This window comes from Choristoneura fumiferana, chromosome 12 (genome assembly GCF_025370935.1).
Source record: "Choristoneura fumiferana chromosome 12, NRCan_CFum_1, whole genome shotgun sequence".
Taxonomy (NCBI): domain Eukaryota; kingdom Metazoa; phylum Arthropoda; class Insecta; order Lepidoptera; family Tortricidae; genus Choristoneura; species Choristoneura fumiferana.
Genome location: NC_133483.1, coordinates 11975448 through 12001948, shown reverse-complemented (window position 1 = coordinate 12001948; position 26501 = coordinate 11975448). Strand labels below are relative to the sequence as shown.

The window sequence follows — 26501 nt, the reverse complement described above, 5'->3', positions numbered from 1 at the left end:
CGGCCGCGCATGCGGTGTGCAAAACCGTAGCGCCCTCAAAATGCATGTCAGCCATCGTAGGTCCAAATGAAACTTAGATTCTATCACTTTAACGGTATCTACGTAATTTTATTTAAGATGTGACAGATGTAGGTAAGTTCTAAGTACGATAAGAAGTGCATTTACTAGGAAATACTTAGGTACGACATTGCATTGTGGCACAGCTGAGTTTTACTTCAGAGTTTGATTAAAATAACTTATTTAATAGTATTTGACAAATTATAATTTCGTGCGTACACCAGGATTTCCGCACCCAGTCTTATTGTTAGTTGAAAATGAAGGAACACAACATTATGATTTGAGCTTTCATTGATAAAAAACCAAAATGCATTATGACAGTTGCGAAAAACTAAGCTCCATATAAGTATAAATTACAAGATTATGAAACTAAAATTAACTCGAATGGTACATCAGTGCAGTACATTCATACAAATGACACCCGTTCCATTAATTTGAACCTTGAAAAATGTTGCGGTATTAGTGAGTGCCTGAAGCTTGTTGCAATGAGCTTTTTAATAAAATTTAACTTCCATGTTGGAATCTAATTTAAAGACCAAAAGGTGCACGCAACATGCCATATGTGTGATATTGATCATAGGTGTAAGTAGAAAACATAGATACGTCAAGAGGAGAGGATCAAGTTTGTGCCGAATTAGGTTGAAAATTATAATCTTCATGACTCATGGTTTCAATTTATTGAAATTATGAGCAAATAAATATTATTTACGGGGGCGGGTAAAATGTTTGCGGATAAATTAAGACGTTTGGTTTAATCAAGTGCTGAAACTTAGCCCAGCTCCATGCGGTGTTTTATTCATATTCTTTGGGTCCACTAATAGAGGGGCGTGTGGGCATTTAGCGAAAGATAGAGAGTGACAACGAGCGATCGTCTGTATGGAGCTTTGACTTAATCAAAGCCTTCAGTCGACGTTGGTCATCGGAAGGTCGCATCAGGAGAGGGACTAAAGACTAGGGAAGTGAGTGGTCGCGGGCGGGGCGGCAGACTTTAGTGTCGGTGGTCCGGCGCGAGCGACTTGCGGCTCGCCGAGAGGTGGTGCGCGCGCGGCGCTGGGCGCTGCGAGCGGGGCAGGGTGGGCGCGGAGGGCGCGCCCCGGCGCCCCCCGCGCCCCCCGCGGCCCGCCGGCGCCCTCGCCCGCCTCGCTCAACATGTCGCGCGGTTTCCACACGGGCGATCCTACAACAACCAAACACCAAACTCTTTATAAATTTCACTTCCTCTTTTCAAGCGACGATTTTTAAATTTAGATATATAATGTTTGCTCCGATCGCCAGGACATCGCGGTGGCAAAAGAGTTGAATGTTTGATGAATGTTGTCGTAGGTGCCACGCCCTGTTAGAAAGCGTACGAACATCGAGCTAGGCAGATACCAAACTCCATTGGATTAAAATTCAAGCTAAAAGTTCGGAGAGTGAGCGTTTTAACTAGTGGTTGACGAGTTCTACGCCGGTCAACATTATCATCGAACATTCAAATAATATCCACGACTACACAGTTAGATATTAAGGCTAAAATAGTTTACTACCTACTTATTTCACACACAGCAGACTAAAAATCCTACTGTGATAAATACCCACTAAAATCTAAGTGCAGTCAACGAAGAGGCGTTGTCTAATAATGATCTAAACACCAGATATCCACATCAAGACCCTTGAAAGTAGAGAAGTGCGTATTGATTGAGTTTCGATGAAGCTAGGTGAGGCGCTAGGGCTAAGGTGAGTACGAGTACGACTGTAGTATTGCCTATCTATTTATTTAAATACATGTCTATAATTTAGCGATAAATCTGATTAATTGTATAATATCCTGGCTATATTTTTATTAGCTATAATTTATACTGTTAATTATGCTTTATGCCTTTAGTAGAGTATCTCAAATGGGCATAAGGTAGGTAACATTTATTAACCGCTGTTAGTACTGCAATAGGCATTTTTATGAAATGGTTCAAGATTGACTTGAGAAAAGTCACTAAAAACATAATTTATAATGAATTCAAGATGGATTGCTAATAAATGGGCCACATGAAAATAAAATAGCTAAGTAATGGACAACTTTGTAGTTCTAATAAAATAAGAATAAGTAATAACTTGAAGAAAATAAAGGAACTGTGCTACATGCAGTACCAACGACAGGTTCCAGGTACATTGGCGTACACAAATACATTACATGTATAACTGGTAAAGCTATAGAACCGATAATGTCGTCTTAAACATCATTAGAAAATTGAGCTGGCGCATAAGTAAACATCAGAAATAAACTTAAGTTTCATTAAATATAGGTACTTCGAAATGGAAGACTTAATGGTTTAAACTATACTTAGGCCATCTACATAATAATAATTCATTAACCTATCAGAATGTAAGTATAATATTCAAATTAAGTCAAAGAGAGAGAAAAAGACTATGACGAGAGGGACTAAGGATTAACATCAGTACGATTCCACAGCCATTATTATGTAACACGTAGCACTTGGATTGTCTAGAATTTAAGTTTATAATTGAATATTACTCTTAATATTGGGTGTAAATTACCTCTTCTAACTACTCATTACACTACTACATACATATAGGTACATAAAACATGAAAGCTTTCCGACTCAGCGGTGACATGGGTTGCACGCAAATTTCTTTATAACTCTAATGGTTAGTGGTTAATTAAGTAATATTGGATGTACAACTTAAGAAACTTCCTTTTGTGGTGGTGTAGGGTCGGGTAGTTACTGTTCAGTAAACAATGTGATATTAATTTAAGTCGAAATAAACGTCAATCCGCTGTAAGAGTTATAGGTTTCCTTAGACTAGCACTATGCGGTCAGCCGCGCGGTTTTAGCCGTGCCGTCCGTCTTCAAAGTATCGCTTGAGAAAGGGACGGCGCGCTCAGACCGCACGGTTTGCCGCACAGTCCGTACTACGCCTTACGCCTGTACTGTGCACATCTCAGACTATTTGAGATGTCCCCTGAAAATTAGGCTCTGGCTTGCATTTCTAAAGACAGAACAGTTTTATACGCAATCATTAATTTGATTCCAGTTCTGGGTGTTGTCAAGATGTCACTAATATTTTTTTTTAGATATAAATGCAATTAGGAGTCGGTTAGGGTTTGAACAGTCCATATTAAAACATAATACCCGGACAAAGTTACAAAAAATCTATACATACATCAACACTATTGCCGCGGTTATAAAGTGTGTATAAGTAAATATTTTTGGAATTTTGTGGTGCTTTTTTCTTTCATTAGGTAGCTACAATTGAAATTAGCGTTCAACATGTGGTGGAGGTAGTATGTAACTTACATTTTAATATTATATCAATTGTTTATAAGATTTTCATTTATTAACGATTCGCTACGAGATTAGACGCCTAGATGATACGCTATTTATTATCCTTCTAGTATTTTGAGCTAGTCTTATTACTGTTTTTGCCTTTTCTTGGTGTTAATTCCAAAAAGTAAATAATATTAAAATAAATTTAAGCTAAAGGTTGAGAATTACAGGTATAAAAAAATATATTAAAAAGGTAAATTGACCTTTTATCCTTCACTACTCAATTCCATTATTTATGATAGGACCGGAGGTACCTACTTACACTGTTGACTGCTAACGTATACGACCAGGTACAAAGTTAGGATCTAAGTAGGTTTTGGATAAAGCTTAGCACAGGTTAGGTTTTACGTTGTAAGATATATAGATCCCAAAATAATAAATGATTTCTCGTTTAATAAGGCAGTGTTTAATTGGTAAAACATTGTTGAAATAAGTTAATCATGCTCTGTAAAGTGGACATTAAGAGGTATTCTCTAATAAAAGCCAGTATTGTTTAATTGTAACCTAGAAAACAAGAATTGGAATAAAATAAATAACTAAACAGGTAGTTTAAATAAAATTAAAATTAGGTATTAAAATACTTTCCTTTCGGCACCTGTTTAGACGTGTATTTGATCGAATTCATTCTTTTCGTAATGTCGCTTGTTGGTGCAAGGATCGCGTACTGGTACATCGTCCAAAGTCTCGATGCTACTTCGATCTGATGATGTCAGAATCGAATGATGAGCAGTCAATGACTTTCGTCTTGACTTAGGGGACTTGCCCCTAGCCTTATGCTAGGAGGTTTTGCTTTGTTTCTTCCCAGATAGGTAACACTGAACACAAGTTGGATGCTCGATAGCTTTAGTTATCGATTCAGTTGACTTCGATACAACAATGCCCATTTTGATCGCCTTGTCTTCCGCCTTAGCAAGTTGAGAATAGTGCGTCATTCTATCCAGCGAGTTTGTTCCCAGTCTAGCTAGTTTTTCTCCGCTAGATTTTGAGGAGCGACGGCTCACATTGGGTGATTTACAAGGAGATCGATCAAAACTGGCTTGCGGTGTTCTCATTATACCCTTCTTTGGTGCTGGTTTAGGGGATCGCGATCTGTCTACACTATTCTCACGTGATTTCATAATGCTGCCTCGAGGGGACCTAGAGCCATCGAAACTTTGCTGCGGGGAGCGAGACTTGTCGATAGAGCCACGGGGAGACTTGGACTGGTCGATGCTGCCTCTGGGTGATCGATGAAGAGTTTTACTATGTTTCAAGCTCGATTTATTAGGAGATTTGCAAACAATGACTTTAGTGACTCGATCTCGTTCCGGTGATGTGCGATCGACTGATCGATTCGGGGATTTGTCCCTATTGATACTACTGCCGCTGCACGAACGGATGACTCTGATCCTTTTCTCAGATGAAGTGGAGTTTTTTCTTTCTGGAGACGATTTAAGGGACTGCGACTCCTGCTTACCTAGTTCTTTAACCATGGTTGGTTGATACTGCGTGGGCTGGTGCGAAGACTGGATCAGCTTCGCCTGACTGCCCGTGCTGCCGGCGCTGAGAGTCGAAGTCGTACTGTGAAGCGCAAAAAATATCACTTGAGCCCACTTCGGTCACATAAAAAGTATCGCAGTCAGTAGTGACATATGTATGAGTAGAAATAAGCAAACCTACGTAAATTTAGAGCGCGTGGAAAAAATCAAAATAACGTTGGTGTACAGAGTAGCCAATCCGAAATTGTGTAGGTAATAGCATGTGTTGAGAGTGGTGCTAATGCTAACCCATACATATGCTGGTACCTTAACGTCAGATGGTTGGGAGTTCTGCCTAACCCTCGCTTGGGAGGAGGTTGCGGGTGGTCGTCCTCGCCTTCGGATTTGGAGCCAGGGTCGGACTTGTCTGTGTCGGGCGGAGGCGGCGGAGGCGCCCGTTTCACGCTGCTTTGTGTATCTGGTTACCAAGGTAAGGAAAAGGACCAGTTAGTAACATTAACGTGCACATGCGCTGTAGGATATTAGTAAGTAAGTCGGGTTGGTGAGTGGTTTGGTTGGTGCTGGCAGTTGAGCTTTTATTAGTAAAATCGACATGGTTAGTTGTACATAGGTACGAAGAGACGATATTGTGTTAATATGACTTACCAACGGGGTCGCCGAGCGTCTTGCTGCGATGTCGGAACGCGGGTTCGTTCGCTAGAGCCTCTTGAGGTGGCTCCTCGGCGTCCTGAGAGTTTTCACGTGAAAGGTCACCGACCTGCAAAATTGTTGAAAATGTTTTTATAAAATAATACAAGTTCCATATATATGTTATGGACCAAGTGGTTAATAAGGGCATTATAAAGAGTTTATAATGAATTTATAATGTAGCTGAACATTATTTCAACATTGTAACTACAACTGCAGTGTATATACCTATTTTCGACGAATAAAAATAATGACAATCTGTACCGGGAAAAGTTTATTTAACAAAAGTGATAATTATTATCTAAACTTCATTATTTATCACATTGCCCGGTCATCAAGAATGCTACATGCTCGTTGGGCAATTTGAATAAAACTGATTTTTAGCCAACTGAAGTCTGATTCAATCATTCGGAAAGTTAGGCGCGACGACGAACGCAGCGAGGAGGAGCGTGTTAGGTTCAACTGCGACCAAAACAAGAATGAATTCAACCATTATAGATAACTTAGTTTAGAGATTTTGAAAGATATTTCATGCCCGGGGAATTTGGGGCGGTGACTCAACGGGGTCACGCCGTTTTGTCACCAAATTAGTTTAACCTTTTTTTTTAGACCTCTATACTCCAATCCGGAGAAACAATAGAAATCTCAATAAAGTTAAATTGCCTTTCTCTAAAATCAAACTGGTTAAATACAGCGCACACCATATGATGATTAAAGTTGACAACCATTTACCAAACGCAATTAAGAACTTGGACAAACCGGCGATATTTTCTAAACAGTTAGTCAATCCTCATCGGAAGGTGTTTTTATAACTTAAGAGATTCCTCAATGAAAATAAAAATGAATAGATACTGAAGTAAATTAATAAGATGTTGATACTCTTAAATATGTAGAGGGCGTCACATGTGACTATAGCGAATTGTAACAACTAACAACTGCTATGTATAAACGTGATATGCAATGAATAATAAATAAAAAAAATATTATTGATTATAATATAAAATATGTAGGTAAGTTAGCCTGCCAGGTATTTATTTTATGTGCCAAGTTGACCGAAGTAAATGAATTTATTATTATTATTATTATTAATTTAATTATTTGAATAGTTATTATCGAATTTCCATCTCGTATTGGTCATTTATCAATTGGTCCACAACATAATAATATACATCATATACCATATCTTGGTATGCGACCAAAACTGATATGATACCTAAATGCAATCAAATATTAAGTGAGTTTCTATTCTGTTAACTTGGAAATAGAAAAATTGAGATTTTACTGAAACCGAATTTTGGTTGGTTTGGTTGAGAACTATTAGGCCTGTGTAGATAAAAATATAGGTACTTATCTATTTTATTTTGACATTGCAATATTCCCATTGAAAATTGTACTAAGTACCAGACTGTTAGTCATAAATAAACAGGTTCAGCTACTGATTATTTTTACTGAAAAACGTTTATTTAATCACCTCAATGTTGCCGGCGGATAACCGCTGACCAGAAGTTTTGGGTTTCTTCGTCTTGCCGAGTGTTTGTGACCCTTGCATCACGTGAACCTAGAAATTTTATAAATTTTATAATACCTAAGTGATAAAATAAAGCTTGTATCCAGTTTTCTTTGGAAACCATTAAAATTGGAAAGAAATAATCTAGCCTCTTAATGTTACAACATGTAATGGTAATAGTGTAGTTTGGGTAGTAGGTATAATTATTGTACGGTATTATAAATACCTGATGTTTGGGGCGGTCGCACTGACTCGCGGATGATCTGCCGAATGGTCTTCAGGAATGCGTTGCGGAAGTTTGCCGTGCTGATGTAGTGTATTTAGTGTAGGTTTACCTGATGTTTGGGCGGTGCACTGACTCGCGATTATGCCGAATGTGTTCAGAAGCGTTGCGAAGTCTGCCGTGCTGTTGGATATGTAGTGTAGTTTAGGTAGTAGGTATACCTGATGTTTGGGCGGTCGCACTGACTCGCGGATGATCTGCCGAATGGTCTTCAGGAATGCGTTGCGGAAGTCTGCCGTGCTGTTGGAAATATGTAGTGTAGTTTAGGTAGTAGGTATACCTGATGTTTGGGGCGGTCGCACTGTCTCGCGGATGATCTGCCGAATGGTCTTCAGGAATGCGTCGCGGAAGTCTGCCGTGCTGTTGGTAATAGTGTAGTTTAGGTAGTAGGTATACCTGATGTTTGGGGCGGTCGCGCTCGAGCGTGTGCGGCGCGCGCGGCGGAGTCGGCGCCATCCGCATCATCGGCAGCGCCATGTTGCGCACTGACTCGCGGATGATCTGCCGAATGGTCTTCAGGAATGCGTTGCGGAAGTCGGCCGTGCTGTTGGCAATAGCACAGAGTACATGAGTACATATATAACAGAGACACCACCTAGTACAAGCAAATGGTATCACCCTAATACTGGCTATTTAACTGGCTATTTTTCTTTCCTTCGATTTTCCAATAGATGGCACCAGTGAGAACACAAATAACACGATACATATTGCCATCTAGTGAGACACTAAGGATACGGTACACTGACAACAACCAACAAGCTCACCAACTGAGCCTAGACGACTAGAGATACGCATGATGTCTCTGTCTTATTTACGTCATTAGAAGAGAATGGCATGTTTCTCTCTATTCTCTATTCTCTCTATAGTTTCTACGAATGTGAGCAAGCGCGGGGCAAGCCCAGCAAGCGCATTCCGGTTATTCGCCATCTAGCGTCACAATTGCAAAACACTACGAAAGCCTCATAGCTGAAATGTAGCCACATGTAGCCTTAACTTTCGTATTCTCAATTTATTATTTTTATGGTGTTTCTTATCTTCAAATTTAGGAGTTGAATTAAGGTTGATGTGAAATTGTGTTTATAAAATATGCTAGTCTTTATTTTAATCTTAATATTTCTACTTAATTCGGCTTATTCACATTTTATAATTTACAAATGTTAATAGTAGTGCCATCTATTGCGGTTTTTTTGTATTAAATATACCTTGTAGGGATTGGTAGGCCATGGCAATAGTTTAGTTTTCTTTTACTCTGATTTGAAATACAGGGTGAAACAAACATTGAACGTGAAAAACATTGAATGTGAAATGAAAATTTTTGCATTTTTCGTGATTTAATTTTAACAATTTTTTTTATCCCACTGGATGGCAAACGAGCAAGTGGGTCTCCTGATGGTAAGAGATCACCACCGCCCATAAACATCTGCAACACCAGGGGTATTGCAGATGCGTTGCCAATCTAGAGGTCTAAGATGGAATACCTCAAGTGCCAGTAATTTCACCGGCTGTCTTACTCTCCACGTCGAAACACAACAGTGCATAGCACTGCTGCTTCACGGCAGGATTAGCGAGCTGAAAGATGGTGGTAGCAATCCGTGCGAACCTTGCACAAGGTCCTACCACCAGCAATGTATGCAAACTGCTAAATTTTCAGTCAATTTTCAACAAAAAGATTAATGCATTATATTTTACAGTATTTACCGATCATGAAACACTAATTTTGATTCACGTTCAATGTATCACCCTGTATTTTTATATTATAAATTGAATTGAATTTATTATTAATAGTGTGTGTGAAGTTACCGATCCGCAATGGGCCCGCGTGGGAACTACGGCTCAAGCTCTCATTATGAGTGGAGCCCTGTGCTCTGCAGTTGGACGCATAAAGGCCGAGATGATGATGATGATGATGGTTATAAATTATTTTGGTCCTACGAATCCGATTCGTTAGCGTACTCGTATTATGATTAAACATAAACAAAGATATGAATACAGCCTAAGTGCAAAAAATATGTATACACGACCTTAATGTACAAGAAATAACGTCATGTGTACATATTTTTGGCACTTCAAACGTACCTATGTATATTTTTATTGCTGAGATTGATATCTCCAACTCGGAATAATAATAGAGGTTTATATATTGGATATCAACAAATATTAAAAACCGGTCAAGAATGACTCGGTTAGTAGCTATGGGAGAGCCTCCTGAATAACACACTTTTATTTGAATTTTGTTGTTTTTATAGCGGCAATAGAAATATACCTACATCTAATACCTTTAAACGAGCAGTTCTTGTACCGTGCACCGTGGTTCTTATTACAATGCCATTAATGGCTAATTTTGACAAAATCACGCGTGTTTGTGGATGGCACTAAGTATATATATATGTAGAAATATGAGTATGGTCCTTGTATAGTCATTACTATGTGTGGTTTATTAACCCTTAAATTGGCAAGAGTAAAAAAATACAAAAACAAGTGATACAGTATCATACCTTTATTTAATACCGTCTTAGGGTCTACAGAAAAATGAAAAAAAAATCTAGCATTATTGGTTTTTCAGAAAATCTATGTACATCACCATGTACGTCGCCAATTCTATAAGAACAAAGTAACATTATTTTGTGTACACGCTGGTTACCGCTGCCAATCAGGCAGTAAACTTTTATATAAAAAAACCTAAATTATTTAAAAAAAACATCATTTATACTTGGTTTTGGTATATTTGGTATAGGTATTTTAACAAAATGTAAACAAAACACCGTCAATTGGTGTCTTAAATATTGAAATTTCCCCATTAAACTATCTAAACATACTATCTGTATTGAAATACACTAGTCTAGTTAGTAGGTATTACAATGATAGACAAGTAAAATGTTTAAATCTTTGAATGTGACAAATCTAGCAACTGAAGTTTGTTTACATTTAGTTAAATACTCGTACCTATCCAAATCAAATGTAGTGTGGAACTGTCGAAAGCAATTTCGTGTTTTCGTTTTTCCAACAGCGAAACAAAGGGGCATATATATGAGTTCCTCTGAAGGTGAGCTCTGATTGAGTTCGAAACGCGCTCTAGTGTAGATGGCGTGGCTATGGATTGCATAGTTTAATGTGGGCAAAGCATCATAATAACTGTGGATGGCCAGGGCAGAACTTTTTCTCTAATGGGTGAAAGAAGCATCGTGCGTGCTTTCAGAATTCAATCGGTTTTGGATATACATATATATTTATCAAATTCATGCTCATCCAATAAGCAGTATAGCAAATTTAAACGTTCCAAAGAAGAGTTTAGAGAAGGTGTGGTTTAATTTCCTCGTCCGGATTAGAGCCACAATCATAACCTGAATTTTCTACGGGAATTAAAGCTAAAATCTTATGCGGTCGACTTTATGTTAAGCACTGCAGACAAAGAAAGAAAAGCATACTGTTTAAAAAGATTTAAAATAACAAGGGGACGTAAAATCGTTAATTTGAAATCAAAAAAATCTACAGGGAACTTGGTAATGTAGGTACACCGTAGTTACCGAAGTTAATTCACCTTGTAGTTGGCAACGTACATGGTGGTTTGGTTACCGTAGTTGAATGTAAGTACTTCTTCACAAACTTGGCGACGGTAACCGTGGTGTACGTTCTAATTTAACAGTGACTATCGTTGTTATCATGCTGAATGTATACAAAAGAACCAATTGTTCGTATACTTTAGCATTTTTTCATAAAACACAAAACATAATAAGCATAACTTGCAAAGAAAAAAGTTGAAATTTTTTAATAAAACTTTCCCTAGGTACTAGAATGCGACGCCGCGTTGAACTTATTTTTGACACTGACGTTAATTTGAAATTATTGCCAAGTCACATATTTTTTCAACCATTCATCATAAAATTATTTAGTAGTTTTTAGTCATAAAAGTTTCAAAAAATATATATATTGATGTTGGATTTTTTATTAACTAACGTACACGGTGATGCACAGTGCCAATTTAAGGGTTAAGGATTGGCATTATAGCACTTACGAAACGCCAGTGTTGCCATGCGTGGCGCGCTTGACAGAGCCTGAGATCTGGACTAGAGGTGGGTAAATCCGGATTTGAAGATTCAAAAGAGTCAGATCCTCAAGCGGATCCGAATCCCTTAATGACTCCTTTCAAATCTTATTGACTCCGGAGTTACTAACTCCGACTGGATCGAGCGGCTCGCCTCGCTCGTGATCGCCGTCACGCTCACTCACACTGACTCGCTCCGTCCGCCTGCTTTCGCTCTCGTTAAGCTCGGATCAGATCGGCAGGGCTACTACGAAACTCGAAGTTCGTATCGTACCGTCCCTCTCGCTCTCGTATTAAATAGTATAAGTGTCAGAGGGACCGCACGATACGAACTTCGATTTTGGAGTATTGTAGTAGCCCTGCGGATCGGATCTTGGACTTGGATCGCATTATCTATGTTTGGTTGGTCGGTTCGGTTCGGTTCGGTTCGTAGTAGCCCTGCGGATCGGATCTTGGACTTGGATCTTATTATCTATGTTTGTTTGGTCGGTTCGGTTCGGTACTCGGACTTGGACTAACGAACGAATCTTTCTCTCACGAATATGTACTTCAGTTCAGTCAGCGGGTGGGGCACCGCAGTACCGTACTGACACCGACCGACCGAATCGAGCCGGGGCGGACCGGCCATAGATAAATTGATAATCGCTCGAAAGAACCGGAGTCAATAAAGGAGTCGGATTCAATAAGCGGATTCGGTACCGACACCGGAGCTGGATCTAGTGAGTCAGATCACTTCGCGGAGTTGAGATTACCCATGTCTAATCTGGACGCGGGAAAAGTGATCGTCAATTGTCAGTTTGTAAAAGAAGTCTGGCCCGAGTCGACAGTCTCAGGAACTGTTACGCGTTTCTTTATTATTTAGCTAGGCTTTTCCTTAAGTTATTGTGAATCGTTATGATAGTTGCATTTCTAAGATTTCAGTGAACGAGTGTCGTATTGTTTTGGTTTTATCTTGACCAGAATTAGTGGACTTTTGTTAGTTCTTCAAAATAGTTTCATACTCTGCCCGAATCCCACTTGTTATGCCCACATTGATCATGTTACGGTCGGATCCCGGCTCTCTAAGTCCTATCTTACGACATATAAATATATTTCGGGGATCTCGAAAACGGCTCCAACGATTTCGATTAAACTTGGTATGTAGGGGTTTTCGGGGATGAAAAATCGATCTAACTTGGTCTTATCTCTGGAAAAACGATTGTTACCAAGTTTTAGCCCGAGCAAAGCTCGGTCGCCCAGGTACTTACCTAAGTGTGAATTACAGCTATGTCTATAAAGGTTCTTAAAATACAAGCCTGTGATAGACAGACAGACGCGCGGATAGCAAAGCGACAGTAATAGGGTTCCGTTTGTCACCCTTTGGTTCGGATACGGCATCCTAAAAATGGTATGAAAGTGGGGCAGCCGTGCTCTTTATTGCCAACTAGAAACTCCGTACACTAAGGAGGGCACGAGGAAACTACCACACTGCGAGTATTTACTTAAGAAAGACATCGTGACGGTTCATTATCATTACTGATCACTTTGTGAAGTGTCTTAGAAGAGAATATCGAAAAAATAGCTGAATAGTTGTTAACAAAACAAGGTCGCAACGACTTAAGTTTGAATATCTTGATAAATATCAAGATCAACAAAGTACCCGAATAATTCGTAAATATTTCTAGTCCAATATTATATTCAAACATCAATCCAACAAATCTATGGGAATATATTTTCTGTTGAATATATTGAAGTCATCAGGCCGAGTAGGGCGCAGACTATAAATTGTAAATTACACCCGGATATTGCATGAATTTACGGACGTCTCAAGCGTGTAAATTGCGAAAAAGGATGACGAAAAAACAGTTTCAGACCCGAAATGTTACAATTTTTCTTCCTGTCAGTAATTTTTTCTCATCGGCTTTTTTTCACAAATGTGTTGATTAAATCCCTGTTGACTGACTGTGACCACACTCTCCCACACAGAACGGGTCACGTAAGCAACCTTGACTAACTTTTTCATTTCTTGTGCAACTTTCTATTATGGTCAGTTTAAAAAATACCGAACAATTAATAATACTGCAATAAATAAATATTGAAAACCAGCGCTGCGGCTTGCCGTGGCAACACGCTGAGTGGGGCCCTTTTTGCTTCTTTTGGCACTACAATGTTTCTGTTATTTCTTTCGTTCTTTTTACTCGTATTTAATATGTAAGTTTATGTATAGTTGTTCTATTGTTTTTGTTTTAATGTAGGTACTTCTCTTGCTGTGCCGAATTTTGACAAATAATTATTTATTTTATTACTTATATTCTTAAATAACGCTGTATGTCTGCGATGAACTTACACTTACCTGTTAGAAAGAACGTAGACCTTCTCCGAACGACGTTGGAGTTGACTACGAAGATGGATGAGCTCCCATAGGAAATGACTATCCATATCTTTGGCCGAAGACGCCCGCACTTGCACTTCTGTCACCGGGATCAAAACCTGGTATCGAATTATTTCTACCTCATTTGAATTATTTTTTGAGGATACACCCTGAAAAAATGAGGATGTTTAAGAACTGTTTTCTTTTGTTATACTTAGTGTTCAAAATGCATTTAAAATCACAGCATTCTAAGTCAAATACTTTCAACGTACCATTAACTTTTTCTTTTGTCTCAGTCTTTCTTTACAAAGGAAGACAACGGCTGATTTAAATACAAAGCACATAGCGTGCAATTCCAATCCTTTCTTTATTTTACCTAAAAAGTCTGAAATATTTAACCATTCTACACCCCCGTAATATAACAAATCACCTGAAAAGCAAAAACGTAAATTAGAAACGGGGCTAATGGAGAACAAAACAAGTAAGTAAAAGTTAATTGTGATTAAAAAAAATACAGACCAGGACTTAGATCTATTGGTTGCTTGCAAGACTTTTGGTGTTGTCTAAACAAGTGATCAAATATAGCACCATATTCTTCATGTATTCGTTGCATCTCATTGATGTGTTCAGCAACTTTCTCCATGCCTTTTAAAGCCTCTGTAATATTTAAATCAGATTCGTAAATAAGTATGTTGTCTGAAACATGTAAATGAGGAGGGAACTCGAGATATAGCGCCCTTACCCACTAAATGTAGATGTTCCTCGGAATTTGCATCAGTCAAATTTCTCAATTGCTGGAGCAGTAATGGATACTTAAGTATCCGTTGGATTGGTTTAATTAAGTACGACTCCAAAGTTGACGAATGTTGTTGTTTCGGATTCCTGGCAGCCAAGAATTCTTGTAACGCTTGATTGCCTTCATCTGTTTAATTAATGTTAATGGAGTTTAGATTTAATTATAGTGGGTACCTACTTAAGTCACAATCTCAGAGTATTTAATAGAGGGAATGGATTTAAATTAATTGGTATTAGTTTGAGTGGTAAACTTACTTGGATGTAATACTTTTTGCGCTTTACTGTGACTAGCGCAGAATGAGCTATATAATTTGAAATGATTAACGTAATAAAGGAAAGCATTGCCAACTGCAAACAAGATATTCTGAAACAAAGATATTTTAGTTTAATTCAAGTCTCCTTTTGCGTAATTGTTTATTTGTAAATTAGTATGGACTTAGCGCAGCACTCACCTTAAATTGGTTCGAAAATTCAAAGTGATGGAAGTTGGGCTCTGATTCAAGCGCTTCCTCTAAGTTTTGCAGAAACTGCCGCTGGAACGTTACAATTTCCTGGATGTTACCGAACAGAGCGTTGATCTCGGCATTCGATAAAAAAGTCTCCCTCTTCAGTGGCTCCAAGTAATTTTCTAATAAATTATTCAGGTGCTGGAAGTAAGAAAGCTTCGTGATAAACCTTCGTTTAAGCGTAAACTAAGTAGTTAATTAATAAATTTTATGGGTTCAGGCAACATTTTAATAGAAGATTTGTAGTTAAATGATGCGCAGGTGCGACAGGCTTTACCAAGTTTTAATACGTTTTGTAAATCCATTAAAACTTTTCGGCTTAGTGAATATTTATGTCAGCAAACACCAGTTTATCACAATTTTAAATTCATCAGTAGGTGCCATGAGGCATGTATGTAGATAAAATAATTGTAGAACTCGTTAGCAATAGGTATGCATACTTATAACTTTTAACAACGCAGGTGAATACCAATGCGCGGTGCTGAGCCAGTATCGGCCCGCTGCGCGGAGATAACAAGTGGCAGCGGTATTCAAAGTTAACAACTTCCAACTGAATTTGCGCGAAAGTGTCGCAAAGTTGTTGATTGAGGCGATATACTTTTATGAAACTGCTTATAGTACGTGGCGAAGATTTAATATAAACTTTGGTTACTGTACTTATTCTTTTGACGTTTAGTTTGACGTTACATAGATATAGTTTTTTTACTGTAAACGTTGTCTCATTGTGTGACGTAACATCAGACAAATAAGTGGTTTATCAATTTTAAACAAGTTCCTGTCAAATGAATATGTCGCTAAAGTCGAACTTTCAATTTGACAGACACGTCTATTGGCATTATTGTTTTGTGACATGCAAACGATTATCAACTTTAGGGTAGTAGACCACATATTTGGCTGATGGTACCTATTTTTTTTACTACATTTCCAACAAATTAAGCTTCATCTCAATTATGGTAAAAATAACAAACCTCAGATAACCTAATTTCAAACAAGCAAATCTTAGTGCGACACTGTTCACAAACTTTCTCATTGTTTTTAGTCCAGCTAATAAAAACGTTGCTCTTTTATTCCAGTCAGAGAGCCTGCCCAAAGGCTTTATATTCGTAATTATTCTTTCAGCCAACTGGTAGCCAATCAAACCCTTTGTGCAGGTTCTGTGCCCCTTGTTTAAACTAGCGATCCGCTGGCATTGTTCGTTCACCAGTGCACGTTGGAGATCACTGCTCATAGTGCTCATGTGTCTTTGTTAGCATATTCATGTACCTAAGCCTTGTTAAAACAAAGCTTCGCGTCGGAAGCAAAATAATGGGGATGAATATCATTATGATTATTAATCCGCTCTATCGCTTTTACCTACAATCGTGTTTTTGTTGTATTGCATTTGAGCAAGGAGCCCAGGAGGACCCAGTTGCTTTATATAAAATATTTATTTTCACAATTTACTACTATGGTTAGTTAACGTATTGTAACTTTAAATATAATACAAATATGCCAGTTGCTACCCTACTATATTTATTTTGCGTGAAACTATTAAAATCTGGATGGAGCCAGTTACATTTTCGCAGTCGGTTATTTATTTCAATTCCACTAATATTATAAATGCGAAAGTTTGAAAGTCTGTTTGATTGTTTGTTACATCATCACGTCCAAACCACTGAATCGATTTAGATGAAATTCGGTATACAGATAGTTTGAGTCCCGGAGAACGACATACGATAGTTTTTATCCCGGAAAACGGAACAGTTCCCACGGGGTAGCGACAAACTAATTCTGCGCGGACAGAGTCACGGGTAACGGATAGTATAATATATGTATTTTAGATTTAGGTGCATTTGAAATTTACCATGAGCTATTTGGTGTATAAAAACATGTGTCAGCAAACCTGCATATAATAATCTTTTTCGTTTTTCTCTTTCTCGAAAATATTTTAAAGCAACACACACCTCTGAAGCAGTTCAATGGTACAATATGTAAAGTACCCTATCGGTAACGGGCTCGCGTGGGAACTAAAGCCCAAGCCCTCTCATTCTGTGAGGCAGTGGGACGCTATGAGTGGGTTATTACTTGAAAAAGGACAAAAAAACTAGCAATAAGGTTTTACCTTGACATAAGCTCGCTCAGTGTCCACGAGTTCAGACAGCACTTTCCTCAGTTTGTCAGCATCAGAGAGATGTCGCGACGGCGTCCCGGCCGCGGCACTGGCAACACTGCCGGTAGGGCTCCCGCGACGCGTCTCCGCAGGTGAACGGCACCAGCCCGTCACTTGCTCCGCGCTCTGACGACCACGCGGACACTTCTATTTAATGCCCACCGAGTTAGATCTTTGTTCCTGATGTGACTTAGACCATTCCACGAGACGACATCGAATGCGCGCAACATACATGCGAGTGCGATCGCGAGTGAAGTCTTCTACCAACTTTACTTACCGTACGGTTGGGTTACTTTGACCCAAAGAAGGGTCACGTTGGCCCATATGAAAAGCACATGAAGAACGGTCTAATTAAAACACTAAACCGTGGGCGGCCACCTAAAACTAACCATTATGACAATTTGTCATAATTTCAATGTAATAATAAGACCTCAATGGCCAAAGTTACCCTTGAGGGCTAAAGTAACCCAATCTTACGGTACGTTAATGTACCTACCTATATGGACTAAGTTAAGAATTTTAGTTTGAATTCTAATTAATTTGTCTCTTAAAGGTAATCAGCAAACATAAAGCGTAACAAAACAAGCCAGCGAGTAACAATATACGACGATAAACATGAGACGAAAAAAATTAGAATTATTTAGATGATAAAAGACTTCAGATCGCGAGCGTACAAGGTGCCTGCGTGCGTTCATTGGTTTCATAAAACGTGCTAGTGGTTGATGTGTTTAACAAGGTAGGCCAAATTGTATCCCATTCCATTTTCCGGACGATTATTATTTTCGAGGGAGACATTAGGACATTACCATGCAGGTGCCGTAACGCAATAAAACGGGGAAATACTCCGGGAGATAAAGATAATTGAATTGGGAATCAAGTCACACGAGGTGGATTGCAGAGGCGGCGGACTTATATTTATATGTTATACCTTAAGTAGGTTTTCAATCTCGAAGGAGTTCGTTCGGGAGCTGACTTTGGGCGGGCCGGAAACGCCGTCGTGGCCGTCAGCGTCCGGGCTGTACAGTTCCTTGCCTATACACAAAAGAAACAGCATTTATTAGATACATTGACTTTTATTAAATAGTTATATTGACCCGGATAACTCACGTCTTAAATCGAGTTTAGCTCGACATGTTTCGGACTAATCCGTAGCCCTTCCTGTTAGGAGCAACGCGACTCGGCGGCTGCTGCAACACGCGCATTGCGCGCCGCCGCTCTGCGCCCGCGTTTTCATCGAGGTTTCAGTTTCGTCGGGTAGTCGCGCGAGCAGAGCGGCGGCGCGCAGTGCGTGAGTTATCTGGGTCAATATATTTAATATGAGTGAGTCTCACGGTAGTTTCATGTTCAAAATCTTGACTTTTCTCAACACTTTCTTTCATTTACTCTTGAAATTCACCATGAGCTTTCGTGAAAGAAAACCGGCTTGCCGCAACATTATGCTGAGTGGGCCCCAATTTATACCATTCGATGTTTTTTTAATTATTATTTCCTCCTAACGTTTTTTCTGTGTATCGAATATGTGTAAATAAATGTCTCCCTCTCTCAAAGCAAATAAATTTGCGAAGTTCACGATCTGTATTAGGCCCACATGGGAACTGCAGCTTAAGCCCTCTCAATCTGAGACGAGGTCTGTGCCCAGCAATGGAACGTGAATAGGCTAGATATGATAAAAAAGATATTGATGATGATGACGACGACTTTCCTTTACAAAATACTTGTTATTCCTTACTTATAATAATAGTGTTGAACGGGCATCCTAAAAATAGTAATTTTTGGTTGGATTACAAAAATTCAATCAATAAGCCCATTTTTAATTCTCAATTTTAAATAAAACTTTGTTTGTATTTCAGACTTTGTACGTGTAATATTCGTCGTACTAAAAATCCTAATGTGCACTAAGGTGATATTTTCGATACGCCTTTAAAGATTTCAATATCATCGTCGGAAATTACATGGTGCGCTGGGAAACTTTTATGCAGAGAGCGACTAGTAACACAATGAGTTTTGGTCGAGGCGAGTCAACACGGGGGTAAATAGCTCGAGGTAAGGTCGCGGCCTTTATTTGTCAACGGCAAGATGGCCGTGCTGTTTTAATATATGTAGTGACAGCAAGAGTTTTTATTCTAACAATTTTTAATTAACAAATCGATGGGTCCTATGTATAAGGGCCAAAGTGATTTTTTTCAATTTTGGGTTTTGTGCGTTATGCATCTATAAACTATATACTCGTATATTTAGATAGTGGATTAAAAAACATTGTTATTCAATTATTTTTCGAGTTATCATTGAAGTAAAACGGCAAACATACGTTTCATACTTTTACGCGGTAAATCCCGGGTGTTTTTTTTTTTTAAATCTGTGGGCATAACTGCCTTTTTTAGGTACTTGTACGCCAAGCGGAACGCGGCTACTTCAATGGTATGTACATCGTAATGTGATTGTATTCCTTTTTTTTATTTCCCCAAGTATCATGGGTAACGTATTTTTACCAAAGATTTTAAGGTTGTACGCGTATATGAGCCAAAGTACCACATAGATCTTTTTATGTATGTACAATAACTTTTAATGAAAAAATATTTTATTAACATTTATTCTTTGTGATTGAAGGACAGAGTACTATTAGCTAGTGTGGCAAATTTAGAAGTCTCGGATACACCATTTCTGAGTTACGACAGTTTTTGACTTTGAAAGCCCGTCCCGTAAAGTACCGATTTTACACTTAAGCCCTTATACGTAGGACCCATCGAAATCTGACTTAGGTGATTGAGGACATTCTGTAGGTTTGGTGTTCAAACGAAAATCAAAGTGATAACACCAAATATCTCGTAATTTGTAATTATTTTGTTTCACGTACAAAATGTTTGGTGAACATACCATGTTTGCTAACAGACGAATTACCGTAGTTGTTTAAAAATATCTGTTGTATTAAATCATTAAAAAATAATGTCGTTAAAATAATCATAATTATAATAATTAGATTAACAGAGAGAGTAACCATGCAAAGATTATTTTTAAATAATCCTACTAATATTATAAATGCGAAAGTTTGTGAGTGAGTGAGTGAGTGAGTATGTTTGTTACTCCTTCACGCTAAAACGGCTGGACGGATTTGGATGAAAATTGGTATGTAGATAGTTGGACATCTGGAATAAAACATAGGCTACTTTTTTCCCGATATTCCTACTTAATTTACTTTTTTAATGCAACGTCAATGAAAACCACGATTACTTTCCGGAATTCCCACGGGAATTTTGTAAAATTCCAGAAATCAATTAAACCGCTGTATCTAATTAATTACACAAGCGAAGTTATCAATATTTAAACCAAATAACTTGCATGCTTGCTTTGCTTACATTATTGCTTGCACCTTTGGGAGTATGCTTGCTTGATCTTTTGATTGCATGCTTGCTTGCATTCTGGCTTGCATGCTTGCTTACATGCCTGCTTGCATGCTTGCTTGCATGCTGACTTGCATACTTGCTTACATGCTCACTTGCATGCTTGCTTGATTGCTTGCTTCTTTGAAATGTTTATGGTTCACGCGAGCGAAGCATGCTCACTTGCAAGCTTGCTTAGATGTTTGCTTGCATGCTTGCTTGCGTGCTTGCCTGCGTGCTTGCTTGCGTGCTTGCTTGCGTGCTTGCTTGCGTGATTGCTTGCGTGCTTGCTTAATTGCTTGCTTCTTTGAACTGTTTTTGGTTCACGCGAGCGAAGCTGCGGGTAAAAGCTAGTAAAATCATAAATATTAGTTTAGCATGATTAAAACATTATAGCATTATCTTCAACAACAAAAAAGGCGCAAGCCAAATAACTTTCAGATTATACCTGTTTACACATTTATCTTAATTTATAACCCCGAAGTACCTTCCTATCCCAAAGTCACGGGGCTGTTTGCTACCCTAATTGCATAAATCTACATTAATGAAAATAAGCTTCCGCTTTTAAAATGGTGTGGCCAGTTTTTGTTTATATTATTATGTTATTTGCTAATTATACTCCTAATCTTCTGAAAATTTGGGTTTAATTACGAACGTTGTACGTACACTAGAGCTATTTGTTTCATCATCAGTAAATAATGAATATAAACAAAAAACAAAAAACGGACTGCAATATTAGGAACATAATTTCACGCGGGAATACAACAAGACGAAGAAAAATGAAGCAATCAGAAGTTGAGAAGAAAGCGTCGTGAAAATTATAAATGAAAGGCTTTTTTTGCTCCACATAGGTATTGAATACGCATCATTAGAAGAGAGCAAAACAGAAGAGTGAGGGCCTAAATTGTCTCGTTAGGCTTAAATGTCATAATAAATAACGTTGTGCGGCCGAGAGCGCGCATTGTTCGCTCCCGCTCGAGCGCGGGCCGCGGCGCTCACGCCAATATACGGCAGAATAGACGTCATAAAACAAACAACAACTACGACACGAGTCAATACGTCAACATAATGAACACGCACGGTATATCATTGCCGATGTTTCAAGAGCGCAGCAATTTCGGATCGCTAGCTTTAAATAATGACCTGCACGTTACACCGGCCAAAGATTAAAACGCTTCGGAAATATTTGCCAGTTTTTATGTGGAGGAAAAGTCGATCTTGTTCATTTGAATGGAATTTACAAGCCGACTACAGAAAGTGCCTTATAAATATTGGAGAATTAAAAGAAAGCTGGCTCTTTATACGAAATATAGGCCAAGGTTGATTATAATTCATGCAGCGAGGGCCTCGTTTTTCTCTTTCACGTTTTTCTGTGAATGATTTTGAGAGGGTTGGAGCTCCGTATGAATTAGAGCTAAAACATGTTTTATAATAGACCAATGGAAAAATATGTCTAGCCTTTCAAACTTTTCATTGGACGTGAGGTAATTTAGAATAATATTACTCATCGTTAGTGAAGCAGCGCATCAGTTAACAAACGCAGGGAGTGTGTTTAATATCGAGTTAAGTAAAGGTGGTATTCGGTTGGGAGGCCTTATATAGAAAGCGCGTGTGTGCTGATCGTAAAAGACATGTATTATAACGAAGTACCTACCACAAAATCTTGATACGAATACGTCATCATAATCAGGCCTACGCGTCTGTTCCAGACGAATTTTAGCGTGGCGCCTGTGCACAACATCTTTGGTGACTGACCAGACCGATGCGAGAGCGACATGTTCGCCCACATGCTAGACAAGAGAAGTCTGCGGATGTTGGTGCAGAACCGCCTTGTTGCCGTTTCTGTCTCTTGTCAGCAAGAGCATTGAGCCAGGCTTCATCGCAATACTTGCGACCCTCCAATACACGTCCGCGCCAATCTGTGCGTGTCTCCGCCAACTTTTCCCACGAATACGTATATAGAGAGATAATATCCATAATCGTCGTATTGGCAAAACGTAATTTTGTAATAGCGATGCACAAAATATTACTTATTTAGCTACTGGCTGACAGCCACAATACACAGTCAGTGAAGGTCGAAGATCGGGAATGATGCCAAGTATTACATAGGCAGGAAGATTGAAGAGTCGCTTGTTAAGCGGCAACCGCAATACAAAATGAATGATGACTCCAATCCGAGCGAGGAAGGAAATGAAGTCCATATTTTTACCTCCCGAGATTATTGGCAGGATGCTGCGGATGTTTGGTATCAAAACTTTAAAATTAATGGTTTATATAACATTTATTAATTATTGGTGTATATTATTTTTATGCTTCTAAACTTTAACAACTAAAACAAATGAACGTTATAATTGAATTATCACACAATGCAGCCTAAGACAACTGGATATGGGATATTCTAATACTTAATTATCAAGTTACCTGTTTATACAAGGAACCTAACGCTATTGAGGATGAAGTTAATGATTGATCGCTTTGTGTATCTTCCTCCGGATATCATGAACAATAACGATGTTTGATGGTATAACGCTGACATAAAAGCTCTACGTGGTCACAAGTTCCGGAGTATGTATATTGAGAAATAAAGCGGACAAGGCAACAGCAATAATTTGCAAGTTGTATTGATTCGGAATCCATTGTCCTAGAATGGTTGATTTGTTCGGAGAGGGTTCTGTATATGCGACACGACAATATGCCCGGGACGAGCTTGCGGTTTGTCTCTTGCAAAAGGAATTTCACATTGTAGTAGGGTGAGGTGTGAATATAGCTCTGAATGTGCCAAATAAGTACGTGATTTCTATTTTTCTATTACTAGTACTAGCAAGTAACTAAAGCCAGATTATTGTTACGTTATATTGGCTTAGTTATGTAGTTTTGTTATGGAAGTGAGTTAGGACCATTTAAAATTGTATCAATACAGGTCCTGGTTGAAACAAGAGTAGAAATTATTTTTATTTTGTGACCATTTTCGGGCGGCAAATAAGACGGCAAGCAGCCACGGTCGGGGCCTTACCCTTACTGAATTAGGCATAATTGGAAAGGTGTTTGTGGGGCTGAGGAATATACTCAAATTTGTACCTCGTGTAATGGAATCTGAGTAGGGCTGCCCTTTGGGAAATCTTCTGTTTAATGGAAGATTAGTCAAATACTGAATATATCAATATTACAATTATAAACATGAATTCCTACCGACGTTTTTATTTTTTTTAATAAAAAATATTCTTTTCTCAAACATGACATGAAATATTGACGTTGTCTTACAAATAATAGGCCGATAAATATCGCGCTGCAGGCGCTGCGACTCAGCTGCGTGCGCGCGGTCACTCTAGCGGCCTGCAAAGAGATTTCATACAACCTTGCAGGCCGCTGGCCGGCAATGCGATCGTCTTTTGTTTCAACACGCGCTCTGCGTCACGGCACGGCGCACGCCCACACCCAGCTCCCCCACCCGCAGCCGCCCGCCGCCAGCAGCCAGCTCGACACGCGCGCACGCAACAGGACGACCAGGCTAGCGTCCTTCCAGCTTGATTTATTGTTTTTTTATTTTATTTTATGTCATGTTTGAGAAAAGCACTATACCAGCCTCGGCCGGAACGTAGAGTTGCCAGCCTCGCATCCCTATATCTGCTTGGCCGGCAACCCCCTACTTCCCGGCCTCTACAGTAATGTACTATTTATACTTGTGCTACCAGTCTAACAATTAAAACTTCATGCATGTTAGTACCCTAATGGCTATCGTAATTCAGAGACAAACTAATGGCAAATGTTTTAGTGCGTATGTAGCACTATTTAATGAACGAGATCGAAAACCCAATTGTTAAGTGTCGTGAAGGTGTCCTGATTCCATTTCAAAATGTATTTGTTACCCCTAGATCTTAGTTTTGAATGAAACTTCATCAACATTAAAAAATTAGGTATAAACCTACACATTTTTTGAATAGTTTAAGTTTCTCATTTAAGTTTCAAGTTTGTTTTAGATATATAAATTTGTATTAATTTACGTAGTCTCTAAGTCTAAAAATGAACCTCTATGACAATAGTTGCATTTTAAGATTTGGGCTGAGCGTTGCTCAATGATTAGTCCTTCAAGAATGTTTTTTTTGTATATTCTGAATGTTTATCTTATGGTTCAACTTTTAGTAGGTATGTAATAGTCGAGCTAGTAGGTACGGCTTCAAATATAAAAGACTATTTTACCTCCAGGTCCATATGACAGTCAAATAAGTCTTATTTTTTCTGCCATTCAGTGTTATAAAAAATGGGAAAGCACTTGTAGTAGTTATATTTAAAGTGAGACAAGTTTTTCTATGTAAAAATCTTTATGACATTGACATAAAATTGATTTTTTACTTGGCCTGTGTAAAAACTTATATCACTACATTTATTCTTGAGCTATGATAATTAGCTATGCTTTTATTACATTTTATTACATAATTGAAGCGCAAAACATTAGGATACCTAAACTAAGATAAAGCAATCCTCTCACTGTATAATGGCCTCTTACGAACAACATTGAACTTGATTTTCATTTAATCCTTTGTTATTTTAGGCATTATTTCTCTTTCTAATATTAATTCATCAAAAGTTTTTGCCTTTTAATCTTAATGTTCCCTTTAGACTCGAGTGTTCCAAAAGCGGGTAAGAACGTAAGGTCAACAATGGAATCATAAATGCCTACCCTATTTAAGTTTGTTTAACCCTTTGGATTGCTCGCAGACAAAAAGGTCTGTAATAAAATGATCGTATCTGAAGTCGTAGTTTAAATCGCCTTCACTTTAAAGGTCCAGTTTGGTTTAACTTTTATGGGTTTGAGATGAATATCGCATATATACATTTAAAAAAAGGTTTATTTTTTTACAAATGTTGTAGATGGATGAAAAAGAGATAATATTTTACATACGAAGCCGATGCCACGTTCAATGAAATCATTTTACTTAAACTGTTACAAAGCTACAAAGAAAGAGCTGTCGTCATTATTTTGTACTTTTCTAGGACTTATTCTACTGGGCATAACTAGGATTCGAATACAACTGAGTAAACGAGAGACAAAACAAGCAAAATAGGACCAAAATACACATCAAAAGCAGCGTTTCCACCAGAGATGTGCGAGGATGTATTGCGAGAAATATGTTTTTCATTAACCAATAGAAACGCTTCATTAACCTCGCCTCGCTCCGCCCAGCTGTTTCTACCAGAGATGTGCTGTGTAAATGAGACGTTTCTATTGGTTAATGAAAAACACATCTCTCGCAACACATCCTCGAACATTACTGGTGGAAACGCTGCTTTATTATCCATTTTAAAACAGGGAAGAAAACACGAAGAACGTGTCAATTAGAGAAACGGATGCATTCTATAAAACACTTTGAAGTTGAGATATATATCCCCTTTGCCCACAGACAATAACAGTTCCGACTTTGATGATGAATTGAACAATTTGTCTATGTCTGTAGAATATCCAGTGATTAAATCAAATATTGTTCCAGTTACTTGTACTATTATCTATTCAGTGTTCCAGTGTACTATATACGTACTGCAACGTTCTAGTTATGTTCCAGCAATTCGCAATATTCGTAACGCCAGCGTGCGGTTGCGCGGGTGATCGGTTCGCTTCCCGCAGTGCTACGGCGCAGGAATGTTGTCTACGAGTTGCTACGCTCTACTTCGTAGACACTGTCGTAGCACCTACTACGCCGAACAAGACTTAGAGATAACTGAGAGAAAAAATACATCCTCCATGGTATATGACAATAATAATTATTGTCAACTCCGATATTATCAATTGTAGCTCTACGCATTTTTTGTACCTGCTTCGTTTCTATTATTTATTTAGTTTTTAATAAGTCATCATCAGTTGGTCATCATCATCATTAATGTGACGTAAACGTATTTGTATTCTCATGCTCTTAAAATGTTACTTTAGTCTCTGAATATCGGGACTAAAGCT

The 26501-nt window shown here is 38.5% G+C and overlaps 1 protein-coding gene across 1 annotated transcript in view; it reads right to left on the bottom strand.

Annotated features, from left to right (window-relative positions):
* Positions 1-6: 6 nt before the first annotated feature.
* sif (guanine nucleotide exchange factor still life) overlaps positions 7-26501 on the bottom strand; it is a 165487-nt gene continuing 138992 nt past the window's right edge. The window contains 15 exon segments of the mRNA XM_074095344.1: positions 7-1174; positions 1176-1234; positions 4837-4940; positions 5165-5315; positions 5504-5615; positions 7017-7103; positions 7732-7879; positions 13710-13897; positions 14000-14157; positions 14247-14384; positions 14470-14649; positions 14778-14886; positions 14975-15169; positions 17130-17303; positions 18106-18209. Of these exon segments, the coding sequence (XP_073951445.1) occupies positions 1046-1174; positions 1176-1234; positions 4837-4940; positions 5165-5315; positions 5504-5615; positions 7017-7103; positions 7732-7879; positions 13710-13897; positions 14000-14157; positions 14247-14384; positions 14470-14649; positions 14778-14886; positions 14975-15169; positions 17130-17303; positions 18106-18209 (2036 nt within the window). The 3' untranslated portion in view covers positions 7-1045.